The 13,100-nt window shown below is 35.1% G+C and overlaps 1 protein-coding gene across 1 annotated transcript; it reads left to right on the forward strand.

Annotated features, from left to right (window-relative positions):
• Positions 1-7,879: 7,879 nt before the first annotated feature.
• LOC113859572 (protein NETWORKED 2D-like) lies at positions 7,880-11,508 on the forward strand. Its single transcript, XM_027492308.1, has 2 exons — positions 7,880-7,973; positions 8,618-11,508. The coding sequence occupies exons 1-2, from the start codon at positions 7,880-7,882 to the stop codon at positions 11,506-11,508; spliced, it is 2,985 nt and encodes a 994-aa protein (XP_027348109.1).
• The last annotated feature ends 1,592 nt before the right edge of the window (positions 11,509-13,100 follow it).

Below are 13,100 nucleotides of genomic sequence, written 5' to 3' on the forward strand. Positions count from 1 at the left end.
TTAATTGTTTGAACCTAAATAGCGTGTAATAAAATAAATTAAAAGTATAAAAGAATTAAATGATAAGGTAATCAAAAGATCAAGAAAATAATACAACTTCTAATAAGAAAACTATTTGAGATTAATTTAGAGCTTTCACTTCTACAAAACCCGCATATATAGACGGATTTACAAACAGATTTTTAAACCATTACAGACGGACATAAACCGTCTGTCATATCCTCGTTGGTAAAGAATTACAGACGACAAAATCCATCTATAACTTACAGACAAAAAAATCCGTTTGTGATATATTTTACTATTTTTGTTATTTTTTTGTTTATATACATAGATATTTTTGCCTATTCCTGATTATCACAATTTATAAACATAATAAAAACTACAAATTGGACATCTAAAAATTCAAAAATAATTTATAAAATATAAAATTTAAATGTCATTACAAATGAAGATAAAAACATCCAAATAAATAATGTTAAAAATAAAATACAGGTGTTCATCATGAATAATCAGTATGGTCATCATCTGAAGGAGCATCATCATCAGTAGACGAGGAGTAGAAGAAGAATGATGCATGGAGCTAAAAACCGGTGGTGCTAAAGCTGGTGGAGGAGGAGGAGGAAGAGGTATGTGAACTACTTGCTCTCATAAGCTCAAAATATGCATGCATTTGCATATGCTGCTGCTTCATTTGTTGTTGGACCTCCCTTTACATCCTCGATGCCACCTTCTTCTCTATCTTTTTCTTCATTTTCTTTGCCCACTTCTTCTTCCATGCACTTTCCTTGCTCTTCCACATCTCCTCATTCTACTTCTGGAGTTCTTCATTGAGGGCATGGACCTGAGTGCGGACCATGTCCTCCACTTCCTCGGTGCAAGAGAAGAGGTATCTCCGGTGACAGATGCAAGGGACATGGAGTCTGCAAAGCGGCCCCCATGCCATAAATGCGACCTTTATAAAGGTGACCCACTGTCTGTGATCATATAGCATCCTCATTAACTGACTCTGGATCTTGAAAAGATGCCTCCTCAAGCCTTTGAACATAGTCATCCTACAGTTCAGTTCAGATAATTAGATATTAGTCTGGAGAACTATTTAATAAATCACTAATAATAACATATAGTATCAATAAGAATGACTGACATATGTGGCCTGAGATCGTGTATCAACTCACAGGTTTTTGTCTTCCCTATGAGTGTGTGTCTCCTTGAACAACTCTCCATGCGTAGGTGGCATCTTCAATGACTTCTCCTGCAATTCAAAATAAATCACAATCTCAAATATGAAATTATAGATAGAGTAAAATGAAATTTAAAATCATATACCAAGTTTGCCTTAGTGCCAGCCAAAGTCACAGAGCCAACAGTATGCAGTGATCCCTCCTTGTTAGATGCTCTGTTTGTCTTATTCTTTACGGAGAGATTTTTAAACTCATCCGTACTCCAATACTCTTGCAAGGCACGAAGAAAGTGAGGTGCTATCCAATCAGCAATAGAAGGGTCCTGACGAGTCTCAGTGTACATTTGTCTTAGTCACTTTGTAGTGCGACTCTTCCAGGCCTTGAAAATTATCTTTTCGTCCTGGGAGGGAATGGAGAAGTTGTTCTACATAAACACAATTTCATTAGAAGAGGTACAAAAAGTCATATATAATTACACTTAGTTAAAATTAATACACTATTATTACCTTCCAATCTTTGAACCATTCCATCTTTGTATCCTTCAACACCTTTGCAAAACTTGAGTAAGGCGCATCAAACATCTTCTTAATGGTATCTGTGACCTGGTGGAGACCTTTCTGTGGTGGTATCCAACTGATAACACAATAAAATAAAACAATTATTATAACATTCACATAAAATACGCAATGTTAGGCATATTTTGAAGGAAACTTACCAAGTGGACCCATCCTATCTCAAAGTTTCTAACGATCTCGATGATGTCTGGGTCTGTGATGACTGCTGCCTACTTACAGTTGGGACAACAGTGGATCCTTCTCCTGTGCCCTGTGTAACACCTTATATTTCTTTCCTCAATACATGATAAATTTTCATAAAAATTAATATGGTAAAGTAAATTTTCCTTAAAAACTTTCTAATAAGGAAAAGACATTGAAATGATATAAGGTTCATAGAGTAAAATTTCATTAATTCATAAGTACTTTAGGAAAACAAAGATTCTAAAGTTTTCATCAGCAATAAAGAGGAATAGTAGTTTTACAACATTTTCAAAAGAACGCTATAGAACTGAAAATATTCATTACATAACTCAAAATAACTAAGTCCTATAGCAGTTCTCATCCATCCATGCACTGTGAGCCTGGTACTATTCGTCCTGGTTTCCTGAAAAATGTTGTGTAAGGGTGAGTCTCTACCCTACCACTCATACATAACACATATTCATCACACACATCTTATCACGATTAAAGAAAACATCATGGCATTACATATCATAGTGTCATATATAGCATATTCTCATCTCAACACAGATTATATTCCATAGATTCACAATTTCTTTTACTTTCATCCGCGCTTACCGCGCCCTGTGGCCACAGTTATCCGATGCCTCTATCTCGAGGTCTTACACATTCATGTAAATAGTCGCCGGATGGCCCAATGCAATACGGATACAACGCATGCAATAGACGGCCCCTTAGCAAAGGTAATGGTCAGGAGTCAAGTCGAGAAATGAGTGTGTGGCCATGTGGTGCATTCGAACACAATATTCCGTGCACAATCCCGAATGTCACTCACCACCCTGCATTTCTCCAAGATATCCCATATCGTCTCCATCTTCCACTTCCCCAGTGTATCTCTGTAACTATTTACATCATATCTTTTTCCATCTCATACTCTTTTGAGCATATTCACATGTTCATATATGCCATTTATCATGTTTACACATATTTTTCATTATATTTCCACATACTTTTCATCATATACATCAAACCATGGCACATTCACAATACACATCATTTTTACATAAAACACAATATATTCAAACATGAAACATCCATCTCTTCGTATATTTTATATCACAAAATCATAAAATCATATCAACCATCCTCAATATACCTTATCATGCCCTATTTGAACATAATATCCCATTTTCACCATGTATTCATCATAAATCACATAAACAACCAATTGTTCTCACTATTCACCGATTATTTTTCAATAAAGCAAGGATTATTCCACATATAATCACATACATGACAAGATCTATGAGAATACAAGTAATAAACATAACAAAATGATAAAGTAGAGCCCCCCTTACCTCAAAACAGAGCTTTTACAAGGATTTAACCGAAGGTTTAATTCTAGAACGGAGGTTTTCCTAAGAACATCATGAACATCTATAAGAAGAAGAAAAAGAGAAACGAACGGTAAATCTAACTTCAAACTTAGAAAAACTTACTTGTAATCCTTTAGATCGAACGTAGAATCACAGATCTGAAGAAAAATCTAAGTTTAGGAGGTTTAGTATGGGAGAAAATGGCGAGATATGACTTTAGAACCTTTGAGAACCTTGGATAGGAGTGAAGAAATGAAAATTTCGTCTGCAACCCCCTTTTTATAGAAAATTTACGAAGTTACTGTTCGCCGCCGGAAATTACTGTTCATCGCCGGAAACACTGTTCACCGCCTTACTGTTCATGCCGGAAACACTGTTCGCGGTAACTGTTCATGCCGGAAACACTGTGCACACGTACTGTACACGGATTGTACGCGTACTGTACGCGGATGTGACGTCAGCCATGACGTCATACTGATGTCATTGATGACGTCATCGTCACTGTACAAAGGCAGTTTCACTGTTCATAGGCAGTTTACTGTTCATCGACACTGTTCATAGGTGGTTTTACTGTTCACTTTTTTTTTTTTTTTTTTTAAATAAATTCTATCCAAATCTATTCCAATTATACTTTAACAAACCTCATTTTATTTAAATCAAAATATAGGATGTTACACCCTGTGTAGTAGGTGGTGCAGAGTGTGAAACTCGCTGTACTAGAGGGGGAGGAGCAATATACCTAGGATTGGGCACCATGATAAATTGCTCTTGCTCCTTAACCCGAGAGGTCTGCACTATAGTTGGTGTGGAGGTCGAAGTGGGAGGGGTGGGTGAAGAAGTGTTGCCACGATTAGAACGCTGAGCAACACCCTTCTTACCTTTACCTATCATATCTGAATCAAATACAATATATGTTTAGAGACAAATACCATAATCTTTATAAAATATGGTTAATATTGGTGATAACTCAAAATAAATAATCATGAAAACATAGTAAATTGACAAACCTACTTAATTTACCTCATTTACTGTGATAGTTCAAGACTACCTTCATCATCACTCGATGAAATATCATTCATAAATCCTTCCTCCTCATCTTCAGTCATGTCATCCATTTTATTATTTCTTGAAGCTTGGGTAGGAGGGTCAATTATTTCAATTTCATTTAAAGGAGAAGATAAAATTGGAGAGACAATAGTGTCTATTACTACATGTGAAGGGATTGATTGGTGATGAATTGCTACGAATTACAACAAACACGTATGAATTCCTCTACACCCTCAAAGAATTCAGGTTTTATTCCTCCCCCGAGGCGACCTATCATACATCCACTGACGATATCTGAGAAATATTTGGATCAAGAACTATATAAACCTAATACAAATACACAAAGTTGTATCAATCTTCTATTATACATTACACAATTTTTTAATATAAATTTTGGCAGAATCTCCCCTAATACATGTCAATTTCCTTATGTTTGTATACCACGTTTTTACAAAAATTAAAATTTCACCACACAAAACTAATATATTATATAACAATATATTAATCGATGCATAAAACACAAACACATCACAATCCTAAACTGTTCTAGAGTACATCTCCTTGTAACTCCACAACATGCATATTCTACAAACTCCACAAACACAAACAATCCCACAGCACATAATAATCATGTTCGAAGAAGGACCTCTATGCCTTTTTCCCCAGTCATATAATCTCCAATCCTACAACTCTATCTTAGAAATTTTAAGTCTCTAAAATACATCAAAAATAAAAAATATAAACCGATATAAAGTTAGAGTATCGTACTAGGAACACAATGATGCAAATTATCTTTCAAATGGATGCTCCAATCACTCGCAAAGGCCAAAAAACTGAAGTTTCTATAGAGAGAGAGGAGAGAGAGAGAGCAAATTATGTAAAATGAGGAAGGAGAAGGAGGAGGTGTAGTTTTAAGGATTTCACACATTATAGACAAAAAAATTCATCTATAAATGGTTTAATGAAACAGTACGTTTTAAAGGTTCATTTACAGACGTATTTTTTTGTTTGTATATTCGTCAAGTCCAGTTACAGACGAAAAAATCTGTCTGTAAATTGCCAGATGAAAAGTCAGTAAAAAAGGGCAATATTTACAGACGAATTTTCTCATCTGTAACTCCCTCTCAAAATTTTCCTCCCATTTTCAAATTACAGATGAAAAAATCTGTCTGTAATTCCTATCTATATTATTTCGCGCCAATTGGCGGGCAAACTATAGACGGATTTTTCAGAATTTTTTTTAAAAAAATTTCACAAATTTGTCTGTAAAGTTGTTTGTAAAATCTGTCTGTAATGGCCGTATGTAAATAACATTTTTCTAGTAGTGTTTTAATTTCACCTTTACACTTCTTTAAGTTCAATTTTAGTTTAATTCTAATCCTGGTTTTCCTATAGTCACTACTCACTTATACTAACACTTAATGGTTATGTAAAGCAAAAAGATAAAGAAAATATAAAGAACCTATGAGTTTGTTAATTTGATAACTAATTAAAAGAGAAAAACTAAGTTTGGTTCACTTAATTACTTATCTTGTTTAACCTTATAATTTCATTAATTGCATGTGGCGCATTTGCCTACACTGCAATCAATTATAATATGTTATAAGAGTTATTAATTCTAAACACATAGATATAAACACGTTAGAGCAAAACTAATCCAGAAAGAAAATTACAATTATTATTAAATATAAAAAACACATAAAGTGTGCAAAAGGTCTACCATAGTTTTAACTATGAATTTAGCTACTCATAATAAAATAAATAAGGAAAGCAATTATAAAAAAAATTCATGTGCATTCTAATTAGTAATGCAAACTAGAGAAATCCATAAGGAGAAAAAGACAAAAGAGTTTTTCTCAAAAAAGCGCTTTCAATCACTTGCTTATACTCTTAAGATATCATACATCTTCACCAATGATCTTTTCTCCCAAATGGCTGTTGTCAAAAGTCAACTTAGGTAAAAAGTTTCCATAATAGGCACCATAAGCTCCTTTAGATAAGTTTTTAAAACTATAAAAATTATAAGAATTTGAATCACCAAGCATCAGGATAGTTGTGCATATCATTAAGCACGATCATGCTTAACCTCAAAGCATCTATAAACTAACTTTTAAGGAAGTTCAAGCTTCATGCTAAACATATAACCCTACTTTCTATAATATTTTCTTTAATTGTAACCAAAATATTTTCATGATTTGTTGGTGATTTTCTCATATTAAACTACAACAAATTATAGCAAAATCAATATCAAATTCTTATCAAATAAGAGTCAAATGTATGAAATTAAGTTATAAAAATACTTTAAAATATAGACTTATCAATAATTTTCACTTTTCTTTTTAAATTTTTTTACAACAATTATTTTAATTGTGTCCAGCTTGAATTCCATTTTATTTATTTTAACTGCTACTAACATAAGTTGCTTTTTCTATTAAAAGGTTCTATGTGATTACTGAATAACGTGTGCCACCACTTCGCTAGAAGTTATTTTGCCTTAATTTTCAAATTTTTAAATAAATATATATAAAAATTAAACTTATTATTTACCTTTCATTTTTATGAATGATTAGGATTTATGAAATTCAACCTTAAAAGAGTTGTATCCATTGATTAAACATTGTTCACAAGAAAATAAAGTTGAAAAAGTGGCAGCATTGTGACAATTGGCATGATGGAACTGCACCTCACGTTGGTGCCAATACGGGAGAGATCCCTATGGGTGGAATAAATTTTATATATAAAATATAGTAATAACTTTATATAGGTCTAAAGCATTTTATACTTATTTATGCAAAATTAAATTAAAGATATTTAAGAATCAGTTGTCATATCAGATGAGTAAAATTGAGTTATTTTATCCATTAACTTAGTTACTTAGCATTACTATTACATTAAATATATTTTAAGAATCAATAATCAAATCAAAATTTTAACAACAATTTCGTTATCAGTTAAAAATATAAGTACAATTAAAAATAACAGAAATATTATTGATTTTATTTTATTATATTGATAATTTTAAGCTGTTTTAATTTAATATTTTTAAAATTTATGAAAATACATAGTGCATACATTTTCAATGATTTTAAATATTTCATAATTCTGTTATTTATATTTTTTGAATTTTATGTAAAATTTTAATTATATTAAAATTTAGAAAATAGGCAACGCTCCGTTGGCAAAGTATTACAGTGCCACATGCACGTGGGCCATTAAAAAATGGAGGGTTTGGACATTAAGTTCGGCCGAAGTTTACTCCCCTCCATGATCCCATAATTAGACCTTAGTACTTCCACGTTCTCTCTCACGCACACAACTTCAAATTTGGTTCTCATTGTTGAATGAATCTTTTTTACAATTTTTTTCCTTCTTTTCCACTATCTTGGTCCTTTCATTGAATTTATGTCTTCTCCTCCCTCTAGCATGTAGAGAGAGTAGATAGGGATATACATACAGCGTTTGCATGCTTTTTATTATCATTTTCTTGATCCCAGCATCAGCAACTAAAAGAGGAAAGGGATAACAAGAAGCAACCAATATGTTGCAGAGAGCTGCAAGCAATGCATATTCATGGTGGTGGGCTAGCCACATCAGAACAAAGCAATCAAAATGGATGGAGCAAAACCTCCAAGGTTAGCTTTTTCTCATTTTCTTTTTTGTATTTCAAACAAAGGATTAGGTGGCTTTAATTCAACTGATCAATTCATAATCTACTTTAATTGTCTGGTTTGATCTTGATAAAATATCGTCTGCTACTTAGTGCCACATGGTTTGAGACTATGAGCATGGAATATTTGTATCATATTCTTATGAGAAATGTGTAAATGCCTAATGGCCTGCATTGTTTTCCCTTTTTATATAAAAATAAATGTATAAGCTACAGATGATCAGTTAGTTAATTATTGAATTAAATCTTCAAATTATGTTGCCTTATGTCAGAATGGTATATATTTTTTACTGCAATCAGAAGATTCAATTGTGCATAAGGGGAACTAAATTTAATGATCACAAGGTTTTAAATTGCTGTTGAAGTCATGGTTGCAGATCTGCAATCGTGACCTGATGCAGTTGCGGCCGCCAATGCAGTCTGAAACCTTGCTGATGGATGTTCATTTGCATTTTAGAAAATTAAAATTGAAATCCACTTCAACAATAGGCAATATTAAATAGCTTAAAATGCCCATGTATGATCAACACAACCCACTTTTGTTTTTATAGGCCGGTGATATATCTATCTATGTACTTGTGAAACTAAAATATACAAGAAAAACTGCAGATATGGAGGAAAAGGTGCATGGTGTTTTGAAGCTCCTAGAGGAAGAGGGAGATTCCTTTGCCAAGAGAGCAGAAATGTATTACAAAAGAAGACCAGAACTGATAAACTTTGTGGAAGAATCATTCAGGGCATACCGTTCTTTAGCTGATAGGTATGATCATATATCTACAGAGTTGCAAAATGCCAATAACACCATTGCTTCTGTGTGCCCTGATCAAGTCCCATATATGGGTGATGACGATGATGATGACGGGTCACCAAGACCAAGGACCCCCAAAAAAATGCCAGAAGGGTTCAAACCAAATATTCCAAAGGTTCCAAAGCCCCCACTTAGAGATTTAAAAAGTATCATAACGACAGCCACTAAGAAACTCAATCCCAAGAAGATAGCCACCACAGCATCAGCTCCTAAAGTTGCTAAATCTGGTTTGAGCAGAAAGGAAGCAATTGAAGAGGTTGACAAGCTGCAGAAACAGATTTTGGCACTACAAACTGTGAAGGAGTTTGTGAAGAGCTCTTATGATAATGCCATTGCAAAGTACTGGGACACTGAGAACCAGATCAAGGAATTGCAAGAGAAAGTTTCCAACTTGCAAGATGAACTTGGTGAAGGTATTGTTATTGATGATGAGGAAGCCCGACATTTGATGGCAGAAGCAGCTCTTCGGTCATGCCAAGAGACATTGTCACAATTGCAAGAGAAACAGACTATATCACTTAATGAGACCAAAATTGAGTCCAAAAGGGTAAAGGAAGTAAGGGAAAAGTTAAGTTCTCTCATGGATGAGTTCCATTGTGATCAAACCAATCCCAAAGAGCCAAGGGCCAAAAGAGATGTAAAACAAGTAGCAGGAACAAAGGACTGGGATGAAGATGTGAGCAAAATGACTCGGCAAAAACAGGAGATGGAGTTACTACAGAAGAAAATAAAAGAGCACTTTGAGGCTGGCTCTTATTCATCTCTTACGGTGACAGAAATGGCAGAAAAGATTGATGAGCTTGTCAACAAAGTTATCAGCTTAGAAACTGCAGTTTCTTCCCAGACAGCTCTTGTAAAGAGATTACAAGTAGAAACTGGTGAACTTAATTCCCTGATTCGAATTCTAGAAGGTGATAAAGAAAGTTTGATCAATGATAAAGCTAAATTGCACAAGCAACTGAGAGAAATGGATGAAAAGCTGCAAGGAGTACAGGATCTAAACCAAATTGTTGAAGACCAGAATAGCAATCTAGAAACCCATTTCACCGAAGCACGTTGTAATCTTGATAATCTCTCGGAGAAAGTCCAAAAGGAAAAGCCAGATGAGGTCAGGGAAATATCAGTAACTGGAAAAAATTCATCAAGGGAAGCTGAATCAAAACATGATCTTGAAGGACAATATGGATTGAATCAAGACAACATCTTACTGAATGATGCAAAATCCAAAGAGGAACACAAGGTCACTGCTGTAATTGAAGATTCTGTGAACTCAGATAAGGAGCTTAAGGTTGCTGGTGTGGTGAAAGATGATGTAAGGTTAGATAATACGCCTAAGGTCACAGGTTCATTGGAAAACGAGGTTAAGATCACCAATGTACCTAAAGCGGAGGAGGAAACCACAGTGGAAAACAAATCTCCAATACAATTGAAAGAAAGTGAGAAGACCATGGATTCTAGCCGTAATGACAAAATAAAATCAATGGATGCTTTGAGAGCTACTGCTGGAAATCTGGAAGTAATCCAACACCAGACAAGAGAAGAGGGTTCTGTTAAACAGCAAGAAGATGATTCTAAGCAAGTTTCATCAGGGACAGTGACTACTCTTAAAGATGATTCCCCGGAGCAGACTGTGACACTAAAAGATGAATCTGATTCTCAGCAACTGCTTATAAAGGAAATGGAGGATAGGGAAAAAGCTTTGCTGTCAGAGTATACCAATGCTCTTAAGAATTACGAAGACACGAGGAACAAGCTGGCTGAACTAGAGAAGAAAAATCAAAATGCCCTCTTTGAGTCATCTTTGCAGCTGAAAGAACTGAAGACTTCCAATGCTATGAAAGATGAAGAGATTAGACTCCTACATCAGAAACTAGACCTCCTGCAGAAAAGCTTGGAGGGAAAAGAGGTTTTGGGAGAGATACCATCAGCGCAGCGACCAGAACAACATGACATTGTGGAAATTTATAAATTGGAAGAAACTGAACCTACAACATCAGCCATTGAAGAGAGGTTCCGAATGAGCATTGACGAACTTCTAGAGGAGAACCTAGACTTCTGGTTAAAATTCAGTACTTCGTTTACTGAGATACAGAAATTTGAAAGCACGATAAAAGATTTGCTGACTGAGGTATCAAAACTTGAGGAAAAATGGAAATCATCAGAAGGCAGTAGTAGCATAAAATATTCTTTGAAATCAGACGCAAGACCACTTTATAAACACCTTGCAGAGATCCTAAATGAACTGACTGGGTGGTTGGAAAACAGTGCAATGCTGAAGGAAGAACTTCAAAATAGATTCTCATCCTTGTGTGAAATCCAAGAAGAGATAACTGCAGCATTGAAATCAAGTGCGGAAGATGACGAATTCAAGTTCACAAGCTATCAAGCAGCCAAGTTCCAAGGTGAGGTTTTGAACATGAAACAAGAGAACAACAAAGTTGCTGATGAACTTCAAGCAGGTCTAGATCTAGTAACAACACTCCAACTAGATGCTGAGAAGGCTCTTGCAAAGTTGAACGAGCGATTTGGGCTCTCAAACTCTAAAATAAGCAATGTTAGACCTGTAGATTCTCGGAACCAGGTTCCTCTCAGGTCATTTATCTTTGGTGTCAAACCAAAGAAACAAAAGCAATCAATCTTCTCCTGCATGACCCCTGGAATGCACAGAAAATACCGTGCTTTGAGAGGATAAAGGCTTGTGTAAAAAGTTGTACCGCATTTCTTCAATGTTTAGCGTCTACAAAATTCATGTATTGGTGTCAATAGAGAGCGTATTGAGGTTTGAGAGTGCTTTTTTACTTAAAGGGAAGACATTCATTTTTGTGCTGTCTATAAATTGGCAGGATTACCACATGTAGGCTTGAGTTTGCCCTTTGTATTTTGAGCCTTTCTCATGATATATGAATGACTCCATAGTCTGCATTAAAATGTTGTCTTCCACGTACCTAACTTCCAATCAGTTAAATGTAGTGAAGGAAGCTGAAGACCTTTTCTCTATGAAGATTCTGTTTTTTTTTTCATATCACTCAGGACTTGTGTTCTATTCTACAATATCTATTTTATTATAGATTATAATAGACTCTAACTCTCTATGATTTTGCGGATTTCTAGAATAAGCAAATTATATTTTTCTTTTGTTATTTTTTTATTCTCTTGTTTGTGTAATGTATTTTCAAATTTTTTCTTATCAACATTTTTTGACATAAATAATAGAAAAAAATTAGAATATTAAGCATGTGCCCTTAATGGTTTCAATTTACATGAATATTTTGGTTTTAGTTGTAAAGAAGTTGATTAAAATTGACTTTTGACCATATAAGAAGTCAATTATGTAACGTCTCGAATTTTGTAATATGATTTAATGGTAAGTAAATATAGATGGATGCGTGTTGTGCCACGTGTTGGTGCATTGATTGACTTAATGGTGATATGAGCATGCCTTAGTTGATGGGAATGTGTGTGTGAATATAGATATATGTGAATGTATGTATAGGTGTGTGTGATTGAAATTTGGACTGAAAGAAATAGGTTAAGTCCTGGTGCAGGGCATTCTCACTGTAGCGAGAAGTCCCTGGGAGGAAGGCATGCGATTGTTGCCTTCTCGCTGTAGCGAGAGACGTCTTGCTGTAGCGAGAGACGTCTCGCTGTAGCGACAGAGTGACAGTTTAGGGTGCATTTCTGGGTGTAATCTCGCTGTAGCGAGATTCTGCAGAAACCAGAGTGCAAATTTGTCTGAGTTTTTTGCTGTAGCGATAGAGGGCGTCACTGCAGCGAGAAGCGCCTCAGTGCAGCGAGGGGAGTCACTGTAGCGAGAGTGTTGCGACCAGAGGGGTATTTGAAGGGTTAGGGTTTGAGAAGAGGGTTATTTTTCATGATTTCCCTCGCTCTCCTTCACGATTCTCTCCACCTAAACCCATTCCTATCGATTAAAAGCCCTCCAAGGACATTTAGGAGCTTGATTAAAGGTTAGAAATACGTTTGGAGTCTTTGGAGGTAAGTTCTATGGTTAGGGTTTCAGTTTTCATCCCTGTCCTTCATTTTCTGAAGTTCCCCCTAAGTTTGCTTGGGATTTCTGTGTGCTTTAGGGATGAAATCCGTGTGAGGAGGCAATTCCATCAACGTTTCGTGTCGGGCTTCGTTTTGAGGTAAGGGGAGGACTTTACTCTAGATACCTTTGTTCGGAATAAATTTATTTGAATGAATATGGTAATGTGATAGAAATAGGAGGTGAGGTTATGTATCTTGATGGACTGTATGAGTTGGGTTGAGTCCAGAGGTGTCCTA

Source organism: Abrus precatorius, unplaced genomic scaffold, assembly GCF_003935025.1.
Source record: "Abrus precatorius isolate BTA unplaced genomic scaffold, Abrus_2018 Scaffold2, whole genome shotgun sequence".
In the NCBI taxonomy this organism is placed as follows: domain Eukaryota; kingdom Viridiplantae; phylum Streptophyta; class Magnoliopsida; order Fabales; family Fabaceae; genus Abrus; species Abrus precatorius.